The 17,689-nt window shown below is 42.7% G+C and overlaps 2 protein-coding genes across 2 annotated transcripts in view; both read left to right on the top strand.

The window, feature by feature from the left end:
- The window catches only part of T265_15543 (hypothetical protein), a gene marked incomplete at both ends in the record, with an annotated part of 21,622 nt that extends 11,564 nt beyond the window's left edge, over nucleotides 1-10,058 (top strand). Inside the window, 2 exons of the mRNA XM_009178565.1 lie at nucleotides 1,611-1,656; nucleotides 9,662-10,058. Coding sequence (XP_009176829.1) covers nucleotides 1,611-1,656; nucleotides 9,662-10,056 — 441 coding nt within the window. The remainder of the gene's footprint in view (nucleotides 1-1,610; nucleotides 1,657-9,661) is intronic.
- Nucleotides 10,059-10,885: 827 nt separating this feature from the next.
- T265_15542 (hypothetical protein) overlaps nucleotides 10,886-17,689 on the top strand; it is a gene marked incomplete at both ends in the record, with an annotated part of 41,281 nt that continues 34,477 nt past the window's right edge. The window contains 2 exons of the mRNA XM_009178564.1: nucleotides 10,886-10,918; nucleotides 14,021-14,268. Coding sequence (XP_009176828.1) covers nucleotides 10,886-10,918; nucleotides 14,021-14,268 — 281 coding nt within the window. The remainder of the gene's footprint in view (nucleotides 10,919-14,020; nucleotides 14,269-17,689) is intronic.

Below are 17,689 nucleotides of genomic sequence, written 5' to 3'. Positions count from 1 at the left end.
CAACGATGAGCTGTTTTAGAATGCATGACGATGCCATGAAACAAGAACTGCAAAGTTCACAGGTTTCCGGATGCAAACTCAAGTCGTCGTTGCCCTCGCATGCAACTGAAGGCGAAGATTACTACGGTACTAACGTGCCCGAATGCGGTTTAAATTTTCTGGACGTTCACGGAAATTCAAGTGGAGGATTGAAATCGTTCATTCTTTAAACGCCGACGAGATATTCACTTTCATTTGAAATTGCCTCTAAACTCCTATTTCGTGTTTGCTATTAAAGAACGTACCGGCGGAGAGCTTAACTCCCGTTCAACGCTACATATCAGAGATACTATAAAGTTTGACACGAGTTGTAGAACGGGATGTAAACATCTATTCCCCAGTGTGTCTGAATTGGCGGGTGGGAAATTGCAAAATTTGTATGCTCAAAAGCTTTGCCCCGGAAACCTCTTATGTCGTCACCCTTATCTACTTAATTAGAATTATTTAGCAGTAGCAATTTGTGTTTCAGCTGACACTCTGGTAAACTCACAAGTAGCGGGCAAATTGCTGTAAGAATGAATGATTGCCTGTTAAAGCCTCTCGAGTGCAGTTACTATTTTCATTGAACGAATAGAAAATAATGACGGCCAATCAGTCAGATGGGTGAATTGTTGGTTAAAATTTTCCACACGAATACTTCAGTATTACTAAGAATCCTGTGTTACCAAGATTACATGAGCCCAGGTAATCTTAATGCAGGTTGGCGTACCAGAGACAAGGTCGACCTTGTGTGAGAAACATTAGTCCATCTCGAAGTGTCTATCTGAAAGGAACTGAAATGAAATGCAACTGGGGAGAAATGCTTTGATTCACGATCATCCGCTGAACTCGGTGCCCAATAATGTGCTGGCGATTCTCCACCTGCCACAGCCTCTGAGCTTTTGTCTATCTGACCCAACACATGGAGATTAGCCAAATGATATATGCAATCGTTTCGTTCCGGTGACCAAGGCACCGAATCTGCTTTTGGAACTTATGAACTTCTCATTCAGGTGCATTGTCGACAAAGACGTGTCACCCACGTTTTCGTACAGCTGTTCAAACACGTCGATAAGTTCACGGGTCAGGAATGATGGCAGTTTTCTCTGGTGGAGCACGAATGCTAGTTTCTTGCAAATGGATGGAGAATATGCTTTCGCTTTAATAAATATGTAATACGTGCTCTTTATAATTTATAGAATGCTTTATATTACTTTTAGCGTTTGTCATCACTTACCGTGATGTGTAGTAGAGCTCATAAACTAGGATGGCAATGTTTCCGGTGTCAGTGTTGTTTATTTTATATACGTGCAGAGAGGAACACGATGACACCTTTTGAAAAATATAGACAATACTTGTGATAACAGGTTTAAATCCGTGATTTCTTTCAACCAGGGCGTATGGACTTTGGCACCGGTGCCCATGAAAGACTTAGTACTGGGTAACTTAAATATCGTAAATTTATTTTGGGTGTAACTATGCTGCTTACATGCTGTCCAGTGCTTCCCAACTGCAGGAATACAAGAAAGTGGAGATTACACGCGCAGGGTTACTAACACAACCAGTTTGATTACGGATTTACTTGTGAACAGGATTTCCGCCCTGGTGATGGTAACGCGATCGCATCCTCACACCCAGGTGAGTGATAACGGAAGAGTATGAGAATTACACCGAAGAATACAAATGTGCTGTTGATCACAAAGAATGCAATCGAGTCTACGTTTGGGCAACAAGTTCAGCAGTTGACAGAATCAGCTGAAAGAACACCAGCATCGTTGTTCGAACGATTGACCGCACAAGTTCAACAAGTGTCTTAAGATGGCCGACCTGACGAACTACGTTAGTAACAGGGGCATTATCGGCAGAAGTTGGTAAATACACATCGCTTACGCATAGAATAAAGTTAAGCGATGGTTTTTAGCCGAACCTTTTAAGGCCACTGTGAAAGACTTTGATGGATTCCAGAAGAAACTACACACACGTGATTTGCGCGTATAATTGAGGTGATTTGAAAAGTCAGATGGAGACTCGGGATACTGCTTGGGTACACTGAGTATCCGGTTCTGTAACCGGTTTAGGGAACTGGAGGGCTGAGATTATGGCAAGGCTTCCGGAAGAACAAGCACAATATGATAAGCGTGGGGGAGGGGCAAAAAGGTAACCTGTCCAAGAAAATTCAATTTCTTGTTCTAAATAGCACAATGGTTGGTCACGATAAAGCGAACAGGCTTTTCTCGAGAAAGTACTTCACATCGACTTACGATTTCTTAAATAGGTCTCCCATGCTTTGGAAATAAGAGAATTTTAATGGTTAAACGGGGAGAAGTTTCCAGGATTTTTTTAGACATACTACAAGCGTGAAGTCAGGTTGCAATCTATTCATGTCACATAATATCAACGATCCCACGTGGGTAATTGTCGTAGCAGTTCGAACCATATTTGAAGTGACTAGAAAACGCATCCAACCAGAAATCAACCACGGTACATTAAAAACGTTTGTACTTGCATGGTGAAAGTTTGGTATAAATACACGGCGGTAACAAGCTACAATGCACGAAATAATTTGCTTAAAAGTACACTTCTGACAGACTAGAGATATCCCGCCTATATTATGGTTCGTTACGTAAATTTCAGAGTCCGGAGATGCAAAGAGAAAACACACCCTCTAGTCAAACTTCCGTTCATGAGGACCCTCTTGCAATCGTCAGCCGTCATTCGTTTAACACGGAGTGACTGAATTCGAGTGCGTTCAAATCGTTGAATTGCAACTTTCAGATGCGAACTGAATTGCATCTATTGGTGCATGGCTTACGGGGACTTTATTTTTTCCAAAGGGTACAGATGTTAACATTCGCGACTTCAGTGACTGTTTGGACGGGTCGAAACGCCGGAATAGGTTTTGTGCTTATCGACAAATTAGGCTCGTCTTTGGAAAATTCACTTTTATTTCCAAAGAGATTGCCAATGTCCATTCGAGTGCCAAGTGAATGCCAACATGTATTCATGGATTTTGATAATGCTGTACTGAACTTACTTTCACTTTCCCCCGAATCTAAAACAGGTTGATTTTCATATAATTTACGACTCAGAAATCTGGTTTACAACGTGGTGAGCGAAACAAACCCCGCAATTCCGTTCTGATGACCGCAACAGGCATCACTAGAATTGAGCTTGCCCACATGGAACATCGCACAAGATTGACAGTTTACGTCGGCTCATTCGAGTAACTGCTTCGGAAGCCGGAACCGCGGTCATGGATTGCAAATCCTATTCATCAGTTCATATGTGCAAAATTAAATGTTTTTCACAAAGCACTGCGTCCAAATACGGTTTTTGGTTTTCCAGGTCAAATGCAATCGGTTCATGGTAACGGTTCCTTCGCCCAACGATCTGGTCTCCACCCTTAATCCACCAACGCAATCCATTCTATCTGAATGCAGTTTCTCGGAAATTATATTTTCACAGATAACCCACCCTCTATTCAACCATGGCCAAGCGATACAACTGCCGTTCCTATTATCGAAGTCACGGAAGCCTCAAATTCCGTTTTTCTCTACAAGTGATGCTTCATTGGGCATACGCTGGCATCTTATCAACCCAAAGTTTTATAGAGCACCTGAAATCGCAAACCTTTGGATATCCGACTTGAAAAAAAATCAGAGCATGTGTGTGCAATCCCACTCAAAAATGAGAGGAAACCATCTTCGCGGAATGCTTATTGAACCAGCTCAGCACGGTGAATTTAAACAATTTTGTAGCAAAAAGGCGATTTCATGAAACTTGATCCGGTAGAGGAGTCACTCTCTCATTAGATTTGTCCTCTGTGAGTCAATTGACACCAGCAAAGCGATGTCTTTCCATATAAAGCACCAGCGTGTGGTTCCATCTCATGTGAAGTCTTGTTAAATTTGCCCGTCTTTTCTAAATCAAATGGGGTTTAAAGTGTCACATCATTCTCACTGAAGTTGCATTGCGTGACCTGGAAGGAACCTCACACAGACCAAAGCATAGCCAGCCGCATTGAAATTAGCTTTGTCCGGGGACAATCGCTAAAACTGCCGCTATTTCGCCTCAGGAGGACTAAGTTTGGAAATAAACATTCTAGAAAATTAGTGTGGAATTTGTAAGCAACGTACTCATTTCACGACCAAATATATCTGGAAAAACACGAAGTTTATGTCATTTTCGCGAGGGGGCATTAAACGCATGACTGAATAATTTACTTGCAACTACTTCAAGGGCGACCTACTATTGAAGATGCGTTCCTCAACTGCTCTCAACCGAAACGAAAGAGGAAAGAATTAAACCTGTTGGTTAATTTGAATACAGAGAACCGAACGTTTGTGTTCGAATTACTTAGAATTTTGGTTTCTAACACGCATCATCCAAAGGAGTGCAGAATTATCAAACACTTTATTCGCAGGTTTCGGCTTACTTTGTACGAAGCGCTGTGCCGCTGCATAAAACAAAGCTTTGAAATAAAAAAAATTCCATTTTCGAACGTCGATTCATCAAGCAACCAACCAATTGGATTCTGTTTGATCAAAGCCATGATGTCGAATAATGAATGCCTTACCTTCAATGAGTCCCTGTCGCAGGCCTGAACAAAGAAATCTTTCTGTCAAAAATATTTTCGCCTTGGGGCAGTTCAGCAGTTATATTTAAAAAGTGGAGAGGCGCTGAGGTAATTATTGTATCCTCATTTTCTCAAGCTGCCTTGATTTAAATTGCAAGATCGAGGACCATTCGTACAAGTCTTACCTCATCATCATCATCACCATCATCATCATCGACAGCATGACATCAGTGTTCAACACCCATGCTTCACTGCCGCACAACCATCATTTATTTGAAAGCCATATTGTAAAGAAAAGAGTAAAGGTGGACGGGGAAGTGACTTAGTGCTAGCTTACCACAATCATTCCGAGGTATCTATACCTCCAGACACTCACTCAGGCGATCTGGATAGAAACTGACAACAAGAACGTCACTGTCGTCGGTTATTCCTACCTAGCCCACAGTAGGTGGGTTGAAAATTAACCGAACCAAGTTGTCTTGGTGATGACTAGCAAACTTTTAGTGGCGTAATGTACACGTCGCAATGTCACACTGTTTGCTGTGGATCAGTTCGTGTAATGCAACAAACCGAATGATTGCATTTAGGACTAGACTAGAACGTACAACAACTTCACATGTGGAACTTATAAGTCTACGTAATCACCAATGTCCTTATCCACTCAACTAGGAACAACTAAATGTTTGTCTCTGTAAAGTACTACTCATAAGGTTGCTGAAAATCCATCGACAGCCCACTACCGGTTTCGCCCTTTTGGGGGCTCATCACGTAGGCGCAGACCCAGGTTTCCGTCAACCTCATGTTGTTTGAATCTACAGGCATCAGAGTTGAGGCCGACCTCATCATATCGCGAACAATCTCTATCCACTTTAGACAAATTGCGAAACGCCAATTCTATTCACTCACCATTACTTTGTAAGCTACCTGCATATAGTGGACATGTTTGCAAACAGTTGAAACGTGATCAGATTGCGAGAATGAATATAGTGTCAGCTACAGCAAGTTAGATCGTCTTCATCAGTTACAACCTGCGAATTTTGATGGTTTATTCTCCGTCAACTGGTCTGGCGCCGTGCCAGTTTAGGATGCGCAAATCCTTGAAACGCACGCAGAAAAGTGTCGTAAAAATGCAAAATCAATCAAGTAATCTCATTCACATTTATAAAGAACAAGATTAGAAACGGAGGACAAGTTTGAAGATTTTGGCCTACATTCTTGAATCAATATTGACACTAATCTACATCCACTGGATGTCAGCCAAAGCGAGCGTTTTTACACTCCCGCTCCCCTATTTTGTCAACTCCAGTTGATATATGCTCCGAAAGATTGGAGATGCCTCTGTACATTAGGTTTGCTTTCCTGTTGGACCTAACCCTGGTGAATTCCGACAGATAATCGGCTTGCAGTGGGCCAAAGGCGAAGCAAATGCAGAAAAAGAAACTAAACATCCACCGTAGTGAAGAATCAGTCAACACAGCATGAAGGCGAAAGTCATAATGACGGGGTTTTGTTCTGAGAATCGCCTGCATTCTCCTTGTCTACAGTTGCTTTGATCAATCTGGAAAATCACTTCCAACACAACCTAGTTGATCCGACATCGCGAGCCACATTAACCAGGAGCAAGATATTGTGAAATGCGATGTGACAGGTTGCCAGTAGTGCTCATCAGCTAGCACCCGATCTGAAGGCGAAATATTAGCTGTTGTTGACTGAACGGTCAGGCATACTTTACTGAATTTGATGGACGCATATGTGGATATGACTTCTAGAATTAGCTCTAAATTATACTGGCCCAAAAAGAGACGCTGACCACCCGTTCAGGTTGGTTCGTCACAACTCTTGTTCAACCCTGTTGTGCGCTTGGAGATGCAGGAATGACAAAGCAATATCCTAGTCTGTTAAAGCCGAGATATTTGTGGAAATCTGTCTGCTGCCCAGTGGAAAAATTCGTGAACAACTACAAAATCTGCCGAAACAGAAGAAAAAACGTTCCGGGCAGTGCGACTTATTATTTCCGAAACCACTAACTTTAGCAGCCTAGGTAGATTTACTTCAACGCGGTGTGCCGATTCAGAAGTAGCCACGGCATCTGTCGGCTCCGTGTTAAATGAGGCAAAAGTATAAAAGTAATTCAGACGATGTGCTTGGTTTTATTGCACTGAGCCATGAAAATTCCCGTTCCCACTTGCAAACTCCTAGGCCAAATTCTTATGGAGCCACATAGCTTCAAATGATGGAAAACATCCAGAAGAAAAACACCAGTAATAATGACTGAGTTTAAGCAGTCTCAATGGTGTGGACTTCGACCTTGCCTAATTTCCTAGAGAGACTAATGTTTACTCTGATGGACCCATCGGTGGGTGTCTTCATATCGGGGTTTCTCGGCCACAAGATGAAATGTGAACGCTGTGCATTGCTAAATGCAGTAAACGTAAGGTGGCTCAGACCACGTATTGGATATGATATAGCGGTCGATTTGATATACTTTCTTCCTCGAAAGCCGCGGGAGAATAACACGCACGCACGGACGGGCGACTTTCACTCTCGGCCTAAATTCCTGTCTCTATAGAAATAAGCATCAATTTTGGTTGTGCCTCATGGTGGCTAATATCTTGGAAAACTGGAATCCTCGAAATTTATCCATATATATTTTCTGAATAATCTTTGCGGAATCACGTGGGCGTATTCCTGCTTAACGAATGGATGTGTCTTTTGTCACGGAATTGTCAGATTCAGAGGTAGCATCCTTCTCTATTCATGTTACGACTGACCATCAGCGTGGTGAGAGCGGATTACTTTGCTATGAGGCGTTATAGCAGATTTTTGTTAGCCTACGACAATAAATCAGTTAATTCCTCATTGAGACGTTGAAATCCGCAGTGGCTCGTCTCCACACCACGATTAAAAGGCTTCCAGTCCGCACATGTTGATATCGGAAAATTTTTCGCCAAAACACCCTTGAATTACCCAAGTCGTTCTTCGCAAATCACCACCCTTGAATATAAAAGATCGTCCTATCTTACTGGATCAGGATCAGAGCTTTGTCTTACATACTTTGGAGTGATCGTCAAATGCCCTCATCTGGTCGAACTTCCACGAAATTGTGAACAAAATGGGAAACCGTTTGGGAACGATATGAGCCGAAATTGAAATCGGAAAAGTTATCGATGACCCCGGCTAACGAATGCATCCATTAGGACGCGTATGTGAAATTCCTCAGTAGGTGGAAACACCGTGCAACATGGTCATAGAGCGACCAGCAAGGGTCGGTAGTTTCCACACTTCATAGCTTAGGGGTGACTGGCCACGTATTTGGTCATCGATCGCCTGTCTTTCAACGGAAATACAAAGCCGCAGTGTGTGTGCAACATCATGATTGAAACTGCGTTAACCGGCTGCCATTGAACGCCGGCGGCCAGCAAATAGGTACCGAAAGCCAATAGCTGAATCAATAGCTGAATCTCAGGAACTCTGCCACAGCCTATTCACTCAGCTGGTAAAATTTCCCACGTCATTTGGCGACTCCAAATTGGCGCTGTCATGTTGTTTGTATTCCAATTGATAGTTTTTATTTGGTCCTCAAAACCCGATGTGAATGTTGGGCAAAAAATTCATAAATTTCTACAAATTAAACGCACAGCAACACTCAGAAGACGTATCTGTATAGGTAAGTCCCTCAAACACAACACAAAAGACCTATCTCCATTAGAAAACTGGTTTAGAGCGTTGTGGCCTGAACAGTTTCAATCAGGGCTGACTGGTTATACTGAAATCATTGATCCTTCATCGGGTTATCATGATGTTTCTAGCTCAAACATTCCATTTGTGATCGTTTCTTTGTAAGACACTTTCACTTAGTCAAAAATTAACTGCGAACACGCATTTGAGTAAATTCAACCAAGTGCAGCATGGTGCCGCTTACTTACGTGAATCGAACCTGATTTCAAATTCTATATATAAACAGTGAAATTGTATAAGATGTGCATGTGACAGTATTTCACATTTTACAGTCGAACAACGACGTATTTATATTGTGAACTAAAAATTTTGTTGTGCGTGGTTCCTGGCTATTCAGCCCATATTTCCTCCGTTTGATAGCTCTCAGTTTATATGTTTGCAACAATGATTCACAGATAGTAAACTTTGTGTGATATTTGTCGTTCTTGGAGCAGGTTTGAGGCACCCATTAGATGAGGTATTTGCTCAGTCAATGTAATCAGATTCGCCAGATTGCACGTGCTCAGAACGTGACCGTTGAACTGGTCACCAGAATGGTCGTCTTTGTGATAGCATCAGACAGCAAGACAGTGCTGGCACAGGATTCTGAATAATGTGAGGACGAAGGCCCATCGCCGAGAATTGGTTTATATGCAAACGCCAACTAAACAGTCTGAATTATTCGGCAGGAAGGTAAACCTCTCATATACACCTTATTTTCAAAACTGAACATCCCCACTCTTTTCGTTGAACTTTCGTAGATATTCGTTGACAACCACGCCATTGTAAACAAACACCGCAATGCAGTTCACAGCTTCCATAAGAAACCCCGTGGACTGCACCTTCCGTTAGACGCAAGGCAGAGTTACGAAAGAGCACATACTACTCGCATGATCCATTAGTGTTATCCGCCGTTAGGGTGTTGGCAGGCGCATACGGATCAAACTGTTTCTGTCCGGTTCCATCAAGCCTCACTTCCTTTGAGGTTTTTTGCATAGTACTTAATTCATACAATAGATAATTCGTAAGCAACCTGAATGGCTGGTGGTGCACCACTGGCTGGATGTAGCGCCTGGTTGGATCTGGGGTTATGATTACTGAAGTGGATAGACATTAAGGGTCAGAGTGACCAAGCAAAATCGCATTTTGTTGCAAATTGTTCACCTGAGCAGAAGCCATCACTACCAGTAAAAATAAACTAACCGTTTTTGATGCGCTCAAAACTTGCGTAGGCTAAAATGCGGAAGCAAGGAAGAATGCGCCAACAGATGAGAGTGAAACAAAGTGAAATTAGATTTTTCATTCGCAAATAATTTGTGGACTTTTTACGAGTGATTTATCTTTCTCCAGAGCTGCATGAATCTGTACCATTGCAGTTGTGCACTGAACGCTTGGATAACATACCCAGTAAAATGACACAAGCCCCATGCTACGCAAAACCAGTTGTGGTGCCCGTCATCATTAAAGAGTGCCCCGTAGACCGGCGTTCTCGGAAACGGAGAGCGCCACAGCAGCTGATGGCAAAACCCACCGTGAAATATGACCGCGGAGCTTATGACGCACAACCTGGGAGACAACCAGTCAAACAGTCACTGTGCTCCCGGATGCTCAGCCTAACAATGCAGAAAGCCCCGTACCCGGATAAAGACGTCCACGTTCAGAGATATCGGCCACTGAATGCAGCCCGGCATGCAGTACACACCGATAGTGACCGCGTATACCACTCGCTGAAAACGAGTGCATTTTGAATGCAGAGTTGAGGCCGGAGTTACTCTTGCTTAGTTGGACCGATTGCTGGCAGAAAAAAACAACTGCATGGTTCGAGTCCACGCGAGCATTCCAGCTGGAGTAGCGGGCAGTAATCGATGAGAGTACAGGGTTGTGGAGTGATCTTTCGGTGTGCACTTCCGACTTTCGCAAACGCGACGGAACAACCCGTGATCCGTGCAAATCAGTGGTCATGTTTTTGTTCTTGGCATTCATTCAACTGAGCCCGAGCAGCGGAATGGTGCACGCACGTCATGGAGCACCACAACGACCTATCGCGCTTTCCGCCCGTATTCAAACCATTCAGTAGTTTGTCAGTTGAACCAGTTGTAAAAAATAGCCGTCTAAATTCCTTCAGTTGCATTTTATCAACATCGATGAGTGGAAAATTTCAAACGGATAAATTCAAAATTTTGCACGTTAAAAACTATTTCAGTAGCATTTGATTTCATGAACTCATTGAATATTCATCTTACCTCCGCTCATTCAGCATTTCTAATAACGGCACCTAACAGGGTGAATTAATCGTTCGAGCCAGCGAACTAATCAGGGTAGTGTACTACGGTGAGATTGTGACAACATGGGGAGTTCGGTACCAACACTTGGATGGTATTCATTACAGGTTGTCGCTTTGTACGCCCATTTTTGAGCTGTCGCTTTACTGATTTATTTGCCTTAGATGAGAACATGTATGAAGGCGAAGTTGACTTTCAAGCACAACGATATGGTATTTCAAACACTTGCAGAGGATGAGCATACACGTACGATTTTCCAAGATCTGCATCCAATAATCCGTAGAGTAGAAGAATGTCTGAGACAACCGAAGTTTGTGAATCAATAGTACGTGATTTGACATACTAACATGTTGTAAGTTGACATCAAGTCAACTACCTGCAAGCAACTACGTACTAGTAAAGTTACGCGAGTATTTCGCTTAAGCTGTCGACAAAGCACACTCAAGTTTAAGATGTTGAACAACGGAGTATATAATGTATATACCGAGGAAAAACGACCGTCTCTAGGAATGCGGGCAAGGAATGAATTGATCACTCCACATGGTTGTTCGATCCAAATTGCTTAAGCAGTCTGTCCCAATCGAATGCACTTGATTTTGGGACAAAATCCACGTATGATATTTGACGACTGGGAATGCAGGGGATACGATCAAGTGCACACCAATATCAGTGTGTCGCCGAAGCAAAAATGAACGCCCGAGGGAACACGGCGACACCGAATGTTCTGCCTGGTTATTCGCAATTTCAAGGGTACCTCAAGGATGTTTACCTTAGCATTTGAAGGCAATCCTTCGTACAGAATTAGAACTAGCCTCGTCCGTTCGCCTCTTACTCACTTGTCTGCGGTATTGAAAAATTGTAGGCCGGTGGCTCACTACTGATGCTGAGTGTGCGGACAACAAGGCGAAATAGAAACGACGCTTTCAAAACAGTCAGCAGTGTCATCCGTACCTCCATGCTCTACTGAAGCCGAGACCAATAAACAAATATAGTAACGTTCAAGTTAGCTCCGAACAGAGCAGAAATAGTGGCGTTCCTGAGGTTCCCGATGCGGAATATTGAGTGGGTTTGACGATCCCGATACTCTTTACACAAATGTAAGCAAAGCTGTACAAAAAGCTTGCGGTGTTACCGGCAGCCCGGTATCTGTGATGAACCGACACAGTGCAGTGCAGTGCCACCGTCCGTCCAGGGAACAACGGCGATCGAAATGCTAGCTCTGTGGTTTGTGGAGCGGTCAGCATTTCCAAGGACGGTCTGGTGATTTTCGTTTGAGGTGCGATTACGCGGAACAAGTCAAACCAGGTTCAATGCGGGTACAATGCTGTGAACATTCTCACAAACACTCGTGCTAGTATAACAGAGTCGGACTGGACGGTATTCATTGTAAGGTGACCGGTTGGTACGGATGACCAGAACAAGTGGAAATCAAACGTACAGCGAGGGATAAAGTAGATCAATGAGGGATCATCATGAGGTCACGTTAGATTTAGTGTGCATCTACTAGATAAGTACTCAAGCAGATGACGGAACTTCCAAAGAAAAAAATCTGGTTGCTTCTAATGGGACATAATGAAAGTTTTGGTGAAGCTGGGAAGATACAACCACCGACCCCACTGTGCACTGATGATGTCTCCTCGTATGGTGACGAAACGTTTGCAAGCCAATCGCCAAGCTCGGCGAACAGATCAACAACCATCTGATCAACAACCAAGATACAACCATGTAACCACATCAACGACTGACTTCAGTACCTGAGGGTGCTGCTCGAACACTGCCGAATTCCCCGGTTTTGCGGGAATTCGAGATATCACAGTATGCATTCTTGATGGAGTGCACAAATTCTAGGCTTTCCAAATGTTCTCCAACGCCACACGATCGAATTCGTTTTGACTGAGACTCATCGTACTTGAGAAACAAGTCGTACGCATTTGGTGAAGTACACGCGTTTGCAAGTTCACCTGAAGTTATCTCCAAACTCCAGTAAATCCACCGTTCAAAAACTGCTTTTGCCTACGAACCAATAGGCTTGTTCACTCCATCCAGACATGGGACCGACAAGAAAAATGAAACGAAACAGGGTGGTGATAAAGGCATTTTGGAGACAACAAGGCTTCCGATTCTGCACAACTTACCCTGCCGTATGTAGGCTTCCGCTGAAGTCAAGAGGAATTATTTTTTCAGCTAGAGCAAAATTTTTTCAGTTAGAGCAAAATCGTATCCAACGTCGATTATCTGTGAATTCAGCTGAAATCGTCAACTAACCTTCTCTGAAAAATCTCGTCAAATCTAAAACAAAAGTATTTTATACATAGTGCGATGAAATATTTCGGACGATGCTGTATGATATACCATGGAATAATACGCTATTGTATGTTGTGAAGTAATATCTTCTTGATAAGCGCGATATATTACAGTGCACTAGGACATTCCATGGAGCGACACAGAGGAGTGTCAAGAAAACCATAAGTTAGAATAATGAAATGGGTTCCCAGAGATGTCTCTTATCGCTAAAAAAATTGATACTTCACACAGAATGCCTTTGGGATCGAACAAACACCTGTTTGTAGAACTTAGTTCCAAATGAATCAACTTCTAAAGCTAGAATGATTTGTGAGGCTTGTGTACCAAAGCTGTCGTTGATACCGCGTTTCGGTGTGACTCTGAGTGTAACCAGAAAGCCTGTTTGTTATCTAGGGGTCATTTTTATTTCATATGGCTTCACACCATAGTCATTCGCTTGGCAGGTCGACTGGATTCATGATGAATGAATGCGCAGACGTATGCCGATGACCCTGCGCTTACAATGCATTTCGTTCAATCAAATAAAAATTGCTCAAAAATTCTAATAGTTTGAAAAAGAACACAGTGACGAATACCAATGTTTTTGGGATCTCGTCATCAGGTCAGTACACATCTAATGGTTAAAATTCGGAGCGAAGAATGAAATACGCTGCGAAGATTGGTTAGTGAAATGCAAAGCGTGGAGATATGAGCGATTGATTGTCTGCGCCCTCCCCTTAGTCGCACCTAGTTGGATGCTGTGAGACAGTCAAGAGGGATGTTGAATGACTTGGTCGATTGTTTCGACCAAGGCAGGTTAAGCGTTTGTACGGAACTTTGTGACAGCCCAGTACCGGGTTTCGCAGGCGTATAGCGCTTACCCCAGCTGTAGTCAAGCAACGACGTTGACTTGAAATGACTCATTTGGCATGAATACGCGCCTGGTGTCAATTAGGTGAGACGCAACTGAGCTCTTGGCTGAACTGTTGAGGTTAGTGGTATTCCAGTAAGAGAGGTGCCTGTGTATACACTTAGAAATTTGCCGTGTCGTACGCCCAACATACTCCGCTGAACAACAGCAGGGGAAAGAATAACCACAAGTAGAAATTCACGGTGTAATCATTTTCCGTTGTTGATTACTCAGGCGGACGCCCGGACTACTGCGTGGAGTTGGCCAGAAGAAGCGCCCCATGTCTCCGGCAATCCAACGCAGCCGAAATCGATCAAGATTTGCACAACTCCTGGCACGAATTCGAACCCGATGCTCCTACGGGAGAAACGAAGCACACATTTTCAGTCTACATTTATCCAGCTATCACCAACTCGCATTACCCTGAATGTTTCTCAGAGCCAAGCCGATAGGGGCTTGAAGATTTTGATACAAACGATGGGGTTTGCAAGGGAGTTTTTCCGTTTTTCTAGTTGATCGAGAGATATTTCGAAGGCGTGCACCGCCGCAAAAATAACTTGTGCGACAAGGTCATATGTTCAAGTTTCGTAGATGTTCGATTATCCAACCAGTTCATCTTTACAGCAGTATTGGACTTACACGAAGTTAACTCAACAAAACTATAGGGCCATCACTCAGTACGTTGTACGCTGCGATCTCCGGATGTGATTTGTAAACTCTGGTACAAATTTCATCACCAAAGTATTGTGAAGTCATCTCAAGACGGACAAATCGCGGTGCACGGGTTTGTCCAACTTACGGTCGTTGAGTTCTACAAAGTTCGCAAACGAGTTGATGCGAAAAGGTTTTAGGGTGTTTCATCTGAAAATATTTGCCGAAATATTCAAATGTGTAATTGGTAGTTGGTAAACTTGAGTTCCGGTTTCAAAAGTACTGTGTGGTAATCGAGAGAAATGTCCAGATATTTTATGCAGTACCGTCAATAAAGAACGGGTTGTGTAAGATAAACTAGAGTGAACGCAAGCAAATCACTGTCAAATTAACACGTTAATGTCTTTTCGCTAGGCGTTTATAGGTCGGAGGAATAGGGCGGTCAACATCAATAAGGGTTATGTCGTTCAACCACACTTAATTGCTTAATTGCTTTTTGACGCACTCGAAACTTGCATCCCATCCATCAGTTGAATAAGCTGTCTTGAGTAAAATAAATTTTACGTAATTCGAATACTCGTTCCTTCGGGCACATTAGAAGATGAAAAAAAAGTTAACAGAAAAAATTTAAACAATAAAACAATGAAGTGAACTACAATGAAAACCATAAAGCAATAGAGCAATAAATTTCAAAAGTCATTCGACAAACGTATATCAAAGCGCGTAGACTTAAATAATGGGTCCGCTAGAAAATATTAGAATATTTGTAGAACGTGCAGCAATCCCAATTTTTTTGAGACACGCAATTTACACGTAAACAATTCTACAAGGTTATAAAAGGCTATCTGCAACGAACCGATATACATTGATCCCACAAATATTTGCCGGAAATTCAAAAAAGTGACCTCTCGATCATTTTTATTGTAATACGGTATCCAACTTACCCACGAAAGTAAAAGAGGTGGTGTCGGCCAGGGAAGCTGAAAACGTTCAAGTTGACGGTTTTTGTGTGAATTTTCTTAAGTTTCCACGGCATAAAAACGATTCCGGTTTGGAATTCATGGAGAAGAAAGCATTGCATCCCAAGTCAGAAATTTCTGAAATGCATAATCTTAGAAAAAATGTAAAAACATATTGATTTATGTTTAGTGGAACCTTTTTTGGTTGTTCAACCTATTCATTATCCTATCACGTCTTTCCCTGCTCGTATGCTAGGCCATATATAGGTACATATATACATATATATAATCTAAGCTGATCTAAAACTTTCGAATGTGGAGCGTTTTGCCGTGCATGGAAGTTGGGTCAAAAGATCTCAATTCATGGCTCCGAGCGAAATCCATTGTGTCGATAACCCTACCTTATCTGTGCAAGAGATGCTACTGGTGATAATCATGAATACCTGAAATTTTAATATCTAAATGTTCGGTGTCCATGCGGTTTATCAAATTCGGGCGACTGAGTTTCATTCAACAGAATTTGTAAAAGTGGAATCCGTACTAGTGTTCAGTTTTTGTACGTATGTATGTAGCTGTCTATAGATCAGCAATTCATTTTATCGTTGTTTTAGTCTATCATTCATTTCGCTAAATAACTACTAAAAAGTGCAAAAGCGTCTCCGGACAAAAAATGCAAAATATATTTGGACCTCGAGCACCGTATACAGTTAGTCTGGAGAGACTCAATGCGGACCACCATTATTTCTCTAAGAGGCTGACAACCTGAAGGAGAATTGACAGATAATCATTTTGGCTCTTGTTCAAGATTTTCTCTTTGTAGATAATAAATATATATTGTTGTCCACGTCTGTTTGGCAAGCATTCAACTCAAAGGAGGCCGCAGAACAAATCAAATAAAGAAACATGCGGGTATTTTTACAGGCTTTAATTCCCCTTCCACTTTCTTGGACCTCTGGATCTAGTAAACTCTTCGGTCTGCGTTTTCAGTGGGAATCAGCCGACGCATTAAGGTTGCTCCGTTAAGGACTCATTACCCAGAGCCACAGTCTCACTAGTTATCCAGAGTTTGGGACGAGCAGGATAAACCAGACACCTTGCATTTCTTTCACTAGTTGTCTGTAAAATCTGATTGCGGAGCAGGAGTCAGGCGTTGAGTGAGTCAAACCCGATGAGTTCATCTAAATTCTAACTCTACCAACTACACATTTGGCGAAAATCTGCTCTAAACGCAATGGATGACAAAAGATAGAAAGTGCATGAAGTCCACACAGAAGAGGAACAGAAGGCACCGATCGATCGTCGCCCCCAATAACTGGACGAGAAAATATCATCTACGTGTGTTCTGGGCTGGTTTGGGCACGTCACAGTCAAACGATATCCGTTGTGCTGGGAACTGGGGCTGTTAGAGTGGGGCCGCTGATCAGCACACAACGAGCCTAGACAATTATCTGTGTTCGTGAGTCTGGTGCTCACCCATAACAGCTGCAGCATCGCTCATTTCACCACAACGGCCTGCTCCCATCTCCCCTTACATTTCAGCTCCCTCAATGTTGGTGTGCGTGACATGAATGGCCCTGAACCACTCGTGTACTTCCACTCACATTTCCACAGCAGTCTTGGCCAGTGAAGCGAACCAGGTGTGTATAAATGAATTTCATTCACGATTCAGCTTTCGAGCTTTTGAGATTGTCGCAATGAAGAAAGGTAACTGAGTGTATATGCAGCGCATGAAGAAAACATCACGCGCCGTAGCTAGCGTTTATTTGTTATTTTTTTGTCAACACTCGCGGCAACTGCCCGGGTTGCCAGTGAGCGATTCGTGAGTGTCACTGTCATATACGGACCATTGTGTTATTAAGGCATGAGGTGTGACCCGTTATTTTTTTACCCATCTTGGTTCAGGCTTTAAGACCACCGTGTTTTACGGCGGAACTGACCAGCGGTCGTGGTGAAATCTTGTGCTTCGTAGTTAGCTGCTAAAAACAGAAGATATCGTCTATGAAACTCTCACGAATCGCTCTAAGACGATTATTGGTGGATCTAGGACGCGCAACAAAATTCGTATGTCAAACGTTTTTCAATACTATACATCATACCAATTCTTGGGGATTCCGATCCAATCAGTCGAGTCCCGAAAACTGCAGATTGCACTGCAATTGATTTCTTCCAGCTCCGTTGACTGATGTCGTAATCTAGCTGTGTATATTTACATGGATTGACCTATCTATATATCTACATGACAATCACAATATCAATCAATCAATCAATCAATCTATATATATATATACATATA

Source organism: Opisthorchis viverrini (genome assembly GCF_000715545.1).
Source record: "Opisthorchis viverrini unplaced genomic scaffold opera_v5_597, whole genome shotgun sequence".
Taxonomy (NCBI): domain Eukaryota; kingdom Metazoa; phylum Platyhelminthes; class Trematoda; order Opisthorchiida; family Opisthorchiidae; genus Opisthorchis; species Opisthorchis viverrini.
Note: the sequence above shows the minus strand (reverse complement) of the source record. Positions and strands in the feature narration are given on the sequence as shown.